The sequence below is a fragment of the Belonocnema kinseyi genome, chromosome 7 (assembly GCF_010883055.1).
Source record: "Belonocnema kinseyi isolate 2016_QV_RU_SX_M_011 chromosome 7, B_treatae_v1, whole genome shotgun sequence".
NCBI lineage: Eukaryota > Metazoa > Arthropoda > Insecta > Hymenoptera > Cynipidae > Belonocnema > Belonocnema kinseyi.
In genome coordinates, this window is record NC_046663.1 from 53,279,375 (window position 1) to 53,294,684 (window position 15,310).

The 15,310-nt window shown below is 28.1% G+C and overlaps 1 protein-coding gene and 1 long non-coding RNA gene across 2 annotated transcripts in view; one reads left to right on the plus strand and one right to left on the minus strand.

Annotated features, from left to right (window-relative positions):
- LOC117177328 overlaps window positions 1–15,310 on the plus strand; it is a 50,827-nt gene that overhangs the window by 22,742 nt on the left and 12,775 nt on the right. The window lies entirely within an intron of this gene.
- The window catches only part of LOC117177327, a 200,556-nt gene that overhangs the window by 10,089 nt on the left and 175,157 nt on the right, over window positions 1–15,310 (minus strand). Inside the window, exons 17-22 of the mRNA XM_033367951.1 lie at window positions 12,534–12,743; window positions 12,121–12,441; window positions 11,620–12,027; window positions 8,038–8,266; window positions 7,535–7,949; window positions 2,308–2,857 (exon numbers count right to left, since the gene is read on the minus strand). Of these exons, the coding sequence (XP_033223842.1) occupies window positions 2,308–2,857; window positions 7,535–7,949; window positions 8,038–8,266; window positions 11,620–12,027; window positions 12,121–12,441; window positions 12,534–12,743 (2,133 nt within the window). The remainder of the gene's footprint in view (window positions 1–2,307; window positions 2,858–7,534; window positions 7,950–8,037; window positions 8,267–11,619; window positions 12,028–12,120; window positions 12,442–12,533; window positions 12,744–15,310) is intronic.

The following is a 15,310-nucleotide window of genomic DNA, read 5'->3' on the forward strand; positions in this document are numbered from 1 at the left end:
TCCAAAAATAACGCGATTTTCACAAAAAAGAAGACTAACACATCCTTACGGGCGATAGAAAATAAATACAGAGCCTATGCATTATAGTTTGCAGTTTGAATCGCTTTAATATCTGTATTAAAACTGAAGATAATGTAGTTGCACATTTTTCTGCTTTTAAGCAACAATTTTTATTATTTTTTTAATTTCTCAACTGCAACTGGTTCACAACAGTTTTCCTCATACTCATGAATTTTTTCAATTTTTTTCCATCGCCCCTTGTATAAGAAATAATGCTCTAAACTTGACTGTTCTTAAATGTACCCAAAAATCCTTACTTTTTTTACATTTTTCAGTCTGCTAAGCACAAAAATTTGTTCACATAAACGTCTTCAAGCTCATTAACGTAGAATACTTTCAGCTTTTAAATGACTGGTTTTTTGTTGCGCTAGCATTTTTTTTTTTTTTTTTGACTGAATTGTTAAGCTTCAAAGGCAGATGCCTATAGTTTTTTCACAGATAAGTAATTCCTAAGCGCTATGCAAATTAATCACGTTTTGCTAAATTAAAACTTTTTTGAATTAACCTTAAAAAAAAGTGTGTGGGGACGTCTGTTAGCATGTGCGCTATCATCTCCCAAATTTTTAAGACAAAATATTTATTATTCTAGAAAAAAAGCCGGGGGAACCTAAAACTGGTAAAATCGACAATTTTCTAAGTATCACATGCCCTTAAGCAACACAATTTTTTATTTTTTAAAAGAAATAATAGCAAAATTGTACTGACATTTTTAATATTTAATATACGAATTTGCAATTGAAACCTTATGAAATTTGAAATTCAAAGCCTCAAGAAATCTTTAATTAATTTTTTCAAAAATTCTCAATATGTCTTCAAATTACTCGAATTTTTTCTAAGAATTGTATATTTTCAATTGTTATTCATACATAAAAATTCAATAACTTGACTTTCAATAAAAAAAATGTTTAATTGAACAATTAAAATTGTAACGATCCAAGTTCAGTTGTTTTTCTTTAGTTTTGGATATTTAATTTATAATTACGAATTTTAAATGAGCAGTCAGATATGTCTAAATATGGAAAAAAATCTTATTCTTAATTAACAAATATGAAATTGAGTGGTTAAAAATGGAATATTTTAGTCGAAAATAATATTTTAAATTTAAAAAAAGCCTTTGATTATGAATATATTATTTTTAAGTTATTTTAAAATTGAAAATAGTTTATAAAATTCCAATCGGGCTTTAATTGTTTAGCTAATACACGACTTGACAATTGGAACAGTTAGGTATTTTCACTTCAACCATCAGCTAATTCACTTCATTGAAAGCTGAAGGAAAAAATGTAACAAAACCATTCATGTAATATCTTTGTAATTAATAATTATTATCATTTTATTGCTTCATTAAATAGTAATTAAAAAATAAGAACTATTTTTCCAATACAATAATATAAAAAAAGTTAACGTTTACAAAAATATTTGCAAAATAGGGTGAATTTAGCTTGTGGTTGAAGTGAAAATAGCTAATTCAATTTAAAAAATCATTGATTAATTTGTATTCACAGTTGATCAACTAAAAAGGTTTTAAGCAAAAATCTTCGATTTTAAACGCCTCTAATTTTTAATTTTTTAAGGCTTTAAAACTGCATTTCAAAATTCTTTAAATTAAAATGTACGCTAAAAATTTAAAAAGGAAAATTTGTTAAGTGAAAGATTTTTGAATTACGCAATTTAAACTGAGTTATATCATAATTGAAAAAGATAACAATTTAACTAATTATTTAAAAACCGGTTGAAATCAAAGTTGGATACATTTTTTGCTTCTAAAATTTGGTAAAATTCCCACTGAAAAAATAAATTCACTGTCATTTCCCGGTCTCACAAAATTCCCGGATTTTTCCAGGTTTCCTGGTCCAGTGGCCACCCTGCTTATTATAAGTTTAATATAAAATCGAAGATTCTAGTGAAACTTTGTGCAAATTAGGGTACTTCAAGGAATAATTCTTCAAATATCGAAAACTCGAGAATCGTTAATAAATAAAGTGATAAAGACAGAGAAAGAAATTTTTTAAAATAGTTTAAGCGGCCGAGGTCAATCAAAATTTAAGGACAGCTATGACTTCCATTGTAGCCTAAATTAGATAAAAATATATTAATAATGGCGGGGTTGCTAGAAAATTCTAGTATCTAAATTCCCTGACTTTTTTAGTATTCCAAAGCAATTGATACCCTACTGATTAAGTTTTATCCGTTAAATTATCATGTCATTATGTGATCCATAAAATACATCAATTTTCAACAACTCACCGGATATTTCAAGTTAGTCGGACATCCAACCGTCTCTTCTGGATGATAGAACCACTTGACCTTGACGATCATATTAGAACTCGAAGTTTCCCACATGGATTCAATTCTGCCGATATAGGGACGATCTGGCCTGCCAGTCGACAGAAAAACAGCACTGTCTCCAATCTGAATAGTCTCGCTTCCTCTCTGAATAGCCTTGAAAAATTGCTTCTTCGCTCTTCCTTTGGCTCCAGGTCTCCGGTATCCTTTTCCAGACCAACCCCAAAGTTGCCTCGCCGGCAAAAATGCGGCCATCTTACTACGACTCTCAACAGATTCCTGCCTCTCACGAGGCTTGGGCCTTTTCTCGGCCTTCTTCTGTTTCTCCAATTTTTCATCTCCCTTTTCTACTTCTGCTACCACTTCCTTCTCAACTGGCTCCGGAGCCGCTTCTTTATTCTCCATTGTCTCGACTCTCCACATAAACTTTTCTTCCTCGCCTTCTTCAATTTTCGGACTCTCTTTTGCTGAATCTTCCTCGGATTTCTGCCCCGAGCAGCTCTCACCACCACTGGAAAATAGAAAAATATATTTCAAAATTTATTTTTTATACCTTTATTTATACCTAGTTATAAGCTGCGTTCTCGGTATTAACTTAAATTAGGGAGGACATGCTGTAGGTATTTTTTATTCCAGGTCATTTTCTGGTTTCGCAAAAATCTTTCACGGCCATTGAAATTTAAAAAATTTGAACTCTAAACTCTCTAAACAAAAAAATTCTATTTGAAGCAATAAAAACTGAGCTGGAAATATTAAAAATTTGGGGATGACATTTTTTTACAAACTGAACACTTCTTCTTTAGTTAAAACTTAAATTATTCTTATTTTAAATAGTTTAAAAATCCTTAAAAACCTTACAAATTTTATTTCAAAAACTTGAAAAATCGACATGTTGTTTTTCATTTTTTCAAATTTTAAATTATCTTTGACATTTTTTTCAGAACTTCTAAACATTTTTTTAAATTATTTGAATGTTACCTAAAGTTTTAAAAATATACCGCAAAATTAAAAATATTCCAGATTCACTTTTGACGATTTTAGAAATATTTTTTAATATTCAATATAAAAAATAAAATAATTTTCAATTTTCCTGGGAATCTTAAGAACTTTTTTTTTTATTATTTTGCAGCCTTTCACAATTCTTTTAAAACTTCAAAATTTTTTGTTTGAAATCTGCAAAAGTAAAAATCTATTATTTTGTTTTTAATTATGCTATCCAGGGCTATTTGCATCGAAATTTCGGTATGAATAGGATTTTCAGAGCTTCGAAATATCTCTTCAACTTACTCGAATTTTTTCTATGACTAATAGATGTTCAATATTTATTCAGACAACAAAATTCAACCATTTTACTTGCAAATTACATGTTTTAAAATATTAAGCAATTGATTTTTTTCTCAACTAAAACAGTTCAAATTCTCAAATTTTAGACTGAAAGATTATCTGAAATATAATAAATTTTTAATATTATAATTAATTAATAAATAATTAATCAATAACAATTATGAATATATTATTTTGAAGTTATTTTAAAATTGAAAACAGTTCATAAATTTTCAATCAGGCGTTCAAATTTTTTTCACTACTAAAACTTTCCAATTGAAACTGTTTAATTTGTGACGTTAAAATCAGGAAATTCTTACATTTTGAACCGAGTCCCAGTCATCTTGTAAAACGAATTTTATTATTATGAACCTATTAATCATTAATGTACAGTTCAAATTTAAAAATTATTATAATTTATATTCTCAGTTTATCAACCAAATATTTTTTATATCCAAAATTGTCGATTTCAATCGCTTTTATTTTGTAACTTATTAAGTCTTTAAAACGGCATTTTAGAATGAAATATTTTCGAATTACGCATTGTAAACTCAATGGCTAATGTTTTTTTTTTAAATTGTACAAATCGACCTTGAACAGATTTTTTTTCTAAAAAATTGTAAAATTTACAGCCAAAAATAAATTCACTGTCATTTTCCGGCCTCGTAAAACTCCAGGTCCAGCGGCCATCTTGTTTTGACGAAACTTTCAACATTTTAGTGCTCGTGCTATAGAAATAATTAGCTAACACTTCATGTTTTTAAGTCGAAAAGTATTCGGTCTAGAAGTTAATTCACTGACTTTACTTTGATGTCTTTTAATATTTGGTCAAACTCGAATTTTCTTACGTCACAAGGTAGCATTCCAAAATGACAATGGTGATTTTTCAATTGAAATTTCCAATTGGAAAACCACCATTGTGAAATATCTAAAACCACTTTACACTTTTCATTTGTCACCGCATCATCTCCTATGACTGAACAAATCATTGAGGACGCCTCAGCTACATTTGTCTTCAATTGGAATATCAAAAGAATGCAATATCTAGAATGTTTCTTTCATGAACCACTGTATTCACTAATGAATTTTGAGGTTAAATCGGCAGGGCCACAACCTATTATATTGTGTTTTATAGTTTAAGGTTCGTCATTTAAAACTACATCAGGTCGGGGAAAATTCAAGTTTGACAAAGAGTTACAACACATCAAAGTAAAGACACAGAATTAACTTTTAGACCTAATAATAAAAAAAACAAAGGCGACAAGAATGTTAACTAATTTAAAAGGGTGACACAAGGAAAGCGAAATCAGGAATTTCAAGATATAATTATTAAGATTGTGCAGAATTAAAATTATATGAGAAAAATTGCAGCTTCCGAACTGATGTATTGCTCAATAGTTACTTTAAGATATTGCTACCATAAAAATACAATTTCGAACAAATGATGTACTTCAAACACGGTGTGCATTTGAATTTCTGAGAATTATCTAGGCTATCTACCAAGAAACTTTATTTACGAAAAATTGTCAATTACTTTCTTTGACCTTTCCACCCTTCAATTAGAGGCCACTGAAATGCTCTGAGCTCAAGTAAATTTAACTTTAATTTAACTGTATAAAACTCCATTTAAGAATTTTTTGTAGAAAACTTTTCGAAGTAAAAGCGTCACCCTTTTTGGATTTAGAATTTCAAGTATTTTTATATTTTTCGAAGGATAGAAAGCAAACTCACAGACTTCAGATGAAAACGAGGGTAATAATAAAACCAAAAACTGCTGAACAACTTTTACAATTATTGTATCTCGCACGGAAAAAATCGAAAAAATATGATGTTGGCACGTGCCGGTCCGGTAATGCCGGTAATTTGAGGTTATGGCATTGGCAATTGGCTATTGGCATTGGCGCGTTTAGAACTTTTCATTTAAGAAGAACACCAGGGCGCATGTCAGGGGATTTTCAAATGTTTCCAGCAATCTTCACAAGAGGGAAAAAGACAAAGATATGGAAGTCTTTTTCGCACTTACGAAACGGAAATAAAAAACTGCCCGAAACACTTGAAGGTGCCCATGATGTCACGCTTACTGTCGCTCGTAAATAAAAAGGTCTATTAGAAAATTCATGGTAGGTGGGGGAAAATTTCTTTTTCATTAAACTTGGCAAAAAATTAAGTTTCCACGAAACTGATGCATTTTTACCCAAAAAACATAAAATTTCAAACCAAGAAAATTATTTCTTTTTTACCAAAAAAGGAGAATTTTCAACTAAAAAAGATCAATCTTAACAAATGGAAAAGTTACATTTTCAGTTGAAAAATTAATTTTTAACCAAAAAAGGCTTTTTGACTAAACAGTTCAATTTTCAAATAAAAAAGATGATTTTTTATAAAAATAGTTAAATTTTCAACCAAAGAGATGAATTTTCAACTAAAAATATCAATCTTAAAAAAAAACAGATTTCTTAACAAAGTGATTCAACCAAATCATTCAAACAAAATGGTTAAATACTCAAGCAAAATGAGTAATTTTTAACCAAAAATTGGCTACTAAACAGATAAATTTTCAAAAAAATAGTTTAATTTTCGGTTAAAAAAGATTTCAGTTAACTTTTGATGATCAAAATATGAATTTCTAAGTAAGAAATAAGTTTCTGCGGAAAAAATGGAATTTTCAATCCAAAAGGGCAAATTTTTAACCAAAAAGAATAACTTTTTAAAAAAATAGTTGAATTCTCTACCAAATAGTTGCATTTTAATCCAGTAGAGATCAAAATTCTACTTAAACAGATTAATTTTAATTTTTTTTTTTTAATTTCACAACAATGATTGAATTTTTCTTCTAAAAAGATTCCAGCTTACTTTTCAATATCAAAATAATATATGAATTTTTTAACATCAAATAAGTTTCTAAGAAAAAAGTTGAATTTTCAATCGAAAAAGACGAATTTTTCGCAACCAAAAAGGATGAATTTTTAACAAAATGGTTGAATTTTCTACCAAATAGTTGCAATTTTATCTAACAAAGATAAAATTTGTACTAAAACAGATGAATTTTGAATAAAAAAGTAAATTTTCTACGAAATAGTTAAGTTTTCAAAGAAATATTAGAATTTTCAGACAAAAAGGATGACTTTTTAACAAAATAGTTTAATTTTTAACCAAACAGTTGCATTTTTGTCTAAGAATTTTTTATTTGTTGAATTTTCATCCAGAAAAGATTCCAGTTCTCTTTTTAACACCAGAATATTTAATGTAAACAAAACGTACATTTTCTACGAAATAATTACATTTTTAACAAAATGGCAGCATTTTCAATCAAATATTTGCATTTTTATCCAAGAAAGATGTAATTGCAGATAAAGCAGGTAAATTTTAGAATCAGAAATACAAAAATTCAAAAGTATTGAATTTTCAACCGAACAATTGCATTTTAGTATAAGAAAAATTAAAATTCTACTAAAACAGGTAAATTTGTTAAATAAAAGACATAATTTCCAAAAAAAAGAGCTGAATTTGTAACCCAAAAATACGGTTTTTTTTAACAAAACAATTGAATTTGCAACCAAACGGGATGTCTTTTTAAGAAAATTTTTTAATTTTCAACCAAATAATAAAATTGATAACTAAAAAGTTAATTTTCAGGAAAAAGTTTTTGCAAAACTGCAAAAATTACGTAAATTAGTGAAGGACCTCCTACCGTGACAAATCGTCAAAAATGTCTCGACCCCCCCCCCCCTGAGCTGTTACGTAATTAAAGTACACTTAGAAATATGAATATAAAAAATATAAATGTAATTATAAAATAATGAATAGAGTTTAATATAAAACATTTTTAAATATAAAATATCGAAAAATATCAAGCTTTTCTAACCTTAAATGACTTCCTTCGCTGTGACTACTGTGATGACTATGCCTGTGTTTGTGCTTTCGATGTTTTCTGTGCTTGTGTTTGCGATGCTCTTCACAGCACTTGTGTCTCTTGTGGTGTTTTTTTCGACCTTCTTGATTCTCATTTAATCTTTTTAATTTATCCCTCCTCCTTTTCTTCATCCTTTTCCTTTCCCAGTAATCATCAGTCAGCACCCCATTTTTGCTTTCCGATTTATCCGTCACCTTCTCTTCTGAGGATAAAGATGAAGAATTCAAGGTTGAAGACGAATCAGCACTCAGTGTTGGAGATTGAGTCGAATTGGATTGAGTAGAAGTCGAAGAACGTTTTTCTTCTGTAGAGAGAGATGTTTGCCTTCTACGCTTTCCTAATGTCAACAGAGGGTTCGGGTCGTACTCTATAAAATTAAATTGATAGCGTTGAGAAATTTAATTTAATGGTAAAAGAATGAATTATTCTTAATTATAGTTATAGTCAATACTCACCAACAACAGGATAATCTGGCTGCAAAAGTCTTATATCATCAAGAGCGATTCTTCCACTATCTCCGTCATCAAATTCGACGCTCACGAATTTTTCATCCAATTCTGGATCCGGCTCTGAAGGCTCAACCGATGTTCCCGGATAGAGACATCGATATTGCTGGCTCCAGTAAGCACAGAGCCTTGTTCCCGGTGGCAGTTCTTTTGTCGAAGCAGGACAAATTTCTACAATCTGTAATTTAATTCACAATTATTAACCTAGTTGAGTTCGCCGACTTTACAGCTACTAGTCTTCTTAAAAGTTTAAGTGCTCGGAGAAAATCTCACGAGCATGAGAATATTCTCGACCCTTTATGTGTATTTTCTATCTTTAGTAATAATAATTACATATTTTCATTTTCGCGGGATAATGCATCGCTTCAAATTGGAAAGGGCGCCTAATTTAAATGGTAAAAGAAGTCAAAGTAATAAAAAATATATTATTCGCATTAAACAGTGCCTTAATCAGCGTTGCATCAAATACCCCAATATCTACATTCTTCTAAGTATAAAATCAACGATACACCTAGAAGATTAATAATATCAATGTAAAAATACATTTTAAACATTTTTAGTTGAGTTTTGAAATCAAAAAGATCAATTTTGAACCTAAGAAATGAATTTTTATCGAAAATGAGAAATCTTCAAACGAAAATATTAATTTTTAACCAAATATTTAGTTGAATTTTCAATCCAAAAGATTAATTTCCCACCAAAAAAGAATCATTTTCAATAAATAACATGAATTTTAATCTAAAAAAGATCTATTTTCAACCAAAATTTTAGTAGTTAAAATGTTAGACAAATAAACGTTGAACCAAAAAAAAGCAACGAAATTTCAATAATATAGATTGTTTTTTCATCCGAAAAAAATTATTTGTACACCAAAAATAGAAGAATTAAATTTTCAGTTGAAACAATGAGTTTTCAATAACAACAAAATAAATTCTCAAAAAAATAATTCTATTTTAAACCCAAAAGATGAATTTTCGACAAAAAAAATACAGTTTCAATTAAATAAATAAATAAAAATAAATGTATTACTTTTCAACTAAGATTATATATTTGTAAGCAAAAGTGGAATAGTTACAAGTTCAGCTGAATAAATTAAATTTCAAATAAAAAGGAACAAATTTTCAGCCCAAGACATTAATTTTTAATCACAGAGATGAATTTTGATCCATTAATATAAATTTTTCACAAAAGAGAGGAATTTTCAACCTAAATGATGAATTCTCTATATAAAAAAAAAAGAATTTTTCCCTCATTTTTTTTCAGCCAAGCTAAAGTGAATTTTACTGAAATGAGAAATCTTCAACTAAAAAAAAATATTTTTTAATCAAATACATGAATTTTCAGTTAGTAAAATAAATTTTAACACAAAAAAGAAACGAATTTTTAACAAATAGTTGAATTTCCACATAAAACAGATAAATTCTCAACTAAAAATGTAATACTAAAATTTTCTGTGACAAACTTCACTTCAATAAAATCAAAGTACATTTGCAACCAAATAGTATTATTTTCAACCAAGAAGATTACATTTCTATAAAAAAAGAGACATGTTCGACAAAAAATGAAACAAAAACATTAATTCCAAATAAGAAAGAAACTACTTTCAACCAATAAGATGAATTTTATACCAGAATAGATGAATTTCTAACAAAGTACTTTTTTTAAACCAAATATTTAAATTTTTAAAGGAATTTTTCACCAAAACGAAAAATTATTCATCAAGAAGCTTAAAATTTTCAACCACAGAATTTTATTTTCAACCAAAAAGATAAAGTTTCAACTAATGAGAGTGCTCTTCTAACATAAAAGATTGATTTTCAACAAATAGTCGAATTTTCACCTAAAACAGATAAATTTTGAACTAAAAAGAGAATAATTAAATTTTCAGTGAAAATGTTAATTTTCAATAAAATCAACGTATATCTTCAACCAAGAAGATTAAATTTCGACCAAAAATGATAAATTTTTGACAAGAAAGGGAAAAGTTACATTTTCAGTTAAAAAATTAATTCTAAATAAGAGAAAAATAATGTTCAACCAATAATAATATAATATGAATTTTCTGCCAGAATAGACGAATTTTGAACAAAGTACATGCGTTTTTAACTAAATATTTAAATTTTTAATGGAATTTTTCACCAAAAAGAGTAATTAGTCATCAAGAAGCTTAAATATTCTCTATCAATTCAAATTTTGAATAAAATATAGGAATTTGAAACCAAATATTTGAATTTTAAAATTAAAAAGATAAATTTTGAACCAAATATTAACTTAAATTTTCATTTAAAACAATTAATTCTCGACATAATTTTCAACCTAACATAATTTTTAACAAAATAATTAAATTTTGAACAAAAAAAAAGGTTTGGCAAATAAAATGATGAATAATCAACGAAATAGATGAATTTTCAACAAAGTAAATTAATCTCAAACTAAATACTTTAATTTCAAAAGGAATTTTTCACCAAAATGAGGAATTAGTCATCAAGAAGCTTAAATATTCGCCCCCAAATTCGAATTTTTATTAAAATACAGGAATTTTTAACTAAATATATTTTTTAATTCTTAACAAAAAATAGAATAGTTACATTTTCAACCACATAAATTAATTTTTAACCAAGAAGATGGAAATAAAATAATTAAATTTTCAGTGAAAAACTTCATTTTCAATCAAATCAAAGTATATCTTCAACCGAGAAGATTAAATTTGTATAAAAAATGATACATTTTCGACAAAAAAGGGAAAAGTTACATTGTCAGTTTAAAAAATTAATTGTAAATAAGAAAAAAATCATTTTCAACTGATTAGATGAATTTTCTACCAGAATAGACGAATTTTTAACAAAGTTGATGAATTTTAAACCAAATATTTGAATTTTTAAAGGAATTTGTTCAACAAAATAGTTAAATTTTGAAAAAAAAAATGTTTGGCAAATAAAATGATGAATCATCAACGAAATAGATGAGTTTTTATCAAAGCAGTTCCAATTCCAACTGCCTAGTTGAATCTTCAACCAAAAAGGAAGAATTCTCAACGAAAGTCCTGATATTTGATATTTCAACCAAAAAGAAATTTAATTTTATCCCACAAATAGTTGAATTAAACCAAAAAATATAAGTTTTCAACAAAATAGTTGCGCTTCTTAACGATAATAATAAAGTTAACTTTAAATTTAGTTTTTCGAAAATTCCCTAACATTCTGGAATTACCCGATTTTGTAACAACTCTGTAATTTGAACAAGTATACGTTTATTTCACTCTAGAATGTTTTTGTAAAAATATATGTAGTAATTATAATATATATTTTTTCAAACAAAAAATGCTGTAAATTCGCTTCAATGCTCTATAAAGGCTCTATTCGAGCTTAAATGCTCAGCACATTCTCGATAGCATTTTCTCAACATAAATTCTTGGGCATTTAAAAACTCTACTTACAACATAGCACTGATAATTATCATACAGAAGCTAGGCCTAGTTAGGGAAAAATAGGTATGAAATATTTTGGGGGGAAAAAGCTGTTTAGCACTCACCGCATCTCTCAGAATTTCTTCTCGAGAATGAATATGAGGTCTGTTTCCTCTTTCTCCATCGAGAGTAATAGCATAAACATCAGGCGCTTGAACTGCACTCAAACGACCGGCATAAAAGAGTCCACCCATTGCAGTCAGCACTCTGAGCTGATCGATGGCAAGATGAGCGGATGTAAGTTTACACTTGTTTATGATGTTTTCCACTCTCTCGGATTTGGCTGCCCTCACGCACTCCTTGCATTCTTTACAGTCGACTGATTTACGTCTTTTATTCTCTTTCTTCTCTCGGTCGGTAGACTTGCGTCTGCTAGGCGATGAGGAACTTGATGACTTCCTTTTCTTCTTCTTTGATTTCTCGTGCTTCTCTCTCTCCTCTTCCGTTTCTTCAACAACTTCCGTTATGGGCTCCTAAAAAATAAAAAAAATAAGACAAATAAATGGATACAGTAATGCCAGGTTATTTGAGAAAATTGTATACGCCATTGAGGACTTTCTATATACTTTTGAAACTTCTGGAGCGGCCGGAACTGGTAGATCATCAATTCCATTCCAATCTGGAGTTTCTTCGTCCTGCCAAGTCTTCAGCTTTGCTTCTGCCTTCAACTTAGGCTTGACTTTGCTACCTTGTTTTTCCAGTTTTGAATCCTGAATCAGTTTCGCCTTTTCGGCAATGATAGAGCTGATGACGCTCTTATTGTGAAGAGGCGTATGCTTCACAGGTTTCACTTTAGGCTTCGCTGTCTTTGGATTTTTTCCACAAAATTTTGAGGAGGAAAATCCCGCTTTGAAGGGAAGAGGTGTATATCCTGCCTTGCCAGCAAACTGCAAAAAAAATAAAAGAGCCGTCAATGAAAATTCTTTCCAAATCAAAAAAAGATTTGTGGTTCAATGAATGAAAATTGTTGGATAGTAACCTTATTCTGTAAATGTCTGTTCTTTGCACTGAGCAAATAGCCAACCAAAGAACTCTTGTTCTTTGGTTTTTTGGCAACAATAGTCTCTGTAAAGTGCCTCGAACTTCCGGAAGTGCACATCAACTTTTTGGGACGACCGACCTTTCGTTTTTTGGAAGCTGAACTTGAACTCGCGGAAGTTGGGACTGGCGAAGTTGTCTCATAACCCAACTAAAATTTCCATCAAATCTCATGAATCATAAAATCAATCCATGCAATTGCATACTATTTACAGGCGGCAGAGCCCTAGCGGTTACTCGATTAAATTCCTCAGATCGTTTAAATTTTTTTCAAAAATCTAGCTAAAATCTTTGTGAAATATTTAAAGTATTTGTGAAAACTTTTTAATCTATCCGAAATCTTTGTGAAATAATTTAAGTATTTCTGATAACTTTTTAATATGTCAGAAATCTTTGCGAAATATTTAAAATCTTTGTGAACTGTTGGGGAAATCATTCAAATTTTCGTGAAATCTTTCTGAAACCTTTGCTTAATATTTGAAATATTTAAAAAATATTTGATAATATTTGTGAAATTATTGAAATCTTTGGCAAATCACTCAAATTTTTATGCCATCTTTGAAATCTATTTAACATCTTTTCGAAATGTTTGAAATATTTGATATTTGTGAAATTAATTAAATGTTTTTGAAATCCTTGGGAAATCACTGAAATCTTTCTGCAATCTTTAACATCTTTCTGAAATCTTTGGGAAATCATTAAAATATTTGTGCGCTCTTAAAAAGCTATCCGAAATTTTTGTTAAATAATTGATTTCTATGTAACATCTTTCAAATCTATCAAAAATCTTTTCAAAATATTTGAAATCTTTGAAATCCGTAGGAAACCATTAAAATCGTTGTGAAATTTTTCTGTCTTTGGAAATCTTTTACAAATATTTTAAATATTTTTTAAATTATTGAAATCATTTAAGAATTTGTAAAATCTTTTGAATATTTGGAAAATCATTAAAATCGTTCTGAAATTTTTGCGAAATATTTTTCATCCATGCAAAACCTTTGCGAAATATTTGTAAAATTAGGTTAATCTTTGAAAAATCATGATCTGATCATAGAAATGTATCTGAAATCTTTGGAAAAGTACTGAGATCTTCGTGAAATCTTTGTTAAATAATTGAAATCTTTGTAAAATCTTTTAAATGTATCAAAAATCTGTACGAAATATTTAAAATCTTTGAAAACCCTAGGAAAACCATTGAAATTCTTGTGAAATATTTCTGATATCCTTGAAAATCTTTTAAAAATATTTGAAATATTTTTGAAATTGTTGAAATCATTTAAGAATTTTTTAATTCTTTCAAATCTATGCGAAATTTTTGAAAAATATTTGTGAAATCTTTGAAATATTTTTAAAATCGTTAAAATCGTTCTGAAATTTTTGTGAAATAATTGAAATATTTTTCACCCATGCAAAACCTTTGCGAAATATTCGTAAAATTTTGTTAATCTTTGAAAAATCATGATCTGATCATAGAAATGTATCTGAAATCTTTAGAAAAGCACTGAGATCTTCGTGAAATTTTTCTGAAACCTTTGGAAATCTTTGCGATTTTTTTATATTTGAGAAATATTCGAAATATTTCAAAAATATTGGATAATTTTGGTGAAATTAATGAAATCTTTGGGAAATCATTGCAGTCTTTTTGCACTCTTTGAAATCTATGCGAAATCATTAAAATATTTGGAAAATCATTAAAATCGTTCTGAAATTTTTGTGAAATAATTGAAATATTTGTACAATATTTTTCAATCATGCAAAACCTTCGCGAAATATTTTTAAAATTTGTTTAATCTTTGGAAAATCATTATCTGATCATAGAAGTCTATCTGGAATATATGAAATCTTTATGAAATCTTGGGAAAAACATTTATATCCTTTTGTAATCTTTTAAATCTCTTGGAAATCTTGGTGAACCTTTCAAATTTTTGTGAAATATTTAGAAAGTTATTAAAATTTGTTTAATGTACCTGAAATCTTTCAGAATTTTTTTTAATCTTTGTGAAATCCTTGAAATTTTTGCGAAATCTTTTGTGAAATCTTATACATCTATCCGAAACCTGTGCTAAATATTTGATGAAAGAATTGCGAAATGTTTGAAATCTTTGGGAAATTATTGAAATCTTAGTGCAATCTTTGAAAACTAACAGAAATCTTTGTGAAATAAACGAAATCTTTTAAATCTGTCCACATTCTTTGGAAAATTATTCTCTTTGTAATCTTTTAAATCTATCGGAAATATTTGCGAAATGTTCACAATTTGTGTTAAATCTTTAGAAAATTATTAAAGTCTTAAAAATTTACATAAAATCTTTCCGAAATTTGTTCAATCTTTGTTAAATCATGGAAATCTTTGATGAAATCTTTGCAAAATACTTGAAATCTTTGGGAAATTATTGAAATCTTTATGCGATCTTTGAAAACTAACGGAAATCTTTCTGAAATAATTGAAATCTTTTTAATCTATCCGAATTCTTTCGGAAATCATTGAAATGTTTCTGCAATTTTTTTAATCTATCGGAAATCTTTGCTAAACCTTCCAAATTTTTGGAAATTATTAATAGCTTTGTTGACTCTTTGAAATCTACCTGAAATCTTTCCAAAATTTCTGAAATCTTTTTGAAGTCTTAAATCTATCCAAAATCTGTGCTAAATATTTGAAATCTTTGCGAAATATTTGAAATCTCTGGGAAATTATTGAAATCTTTGTGCAACCTGTAA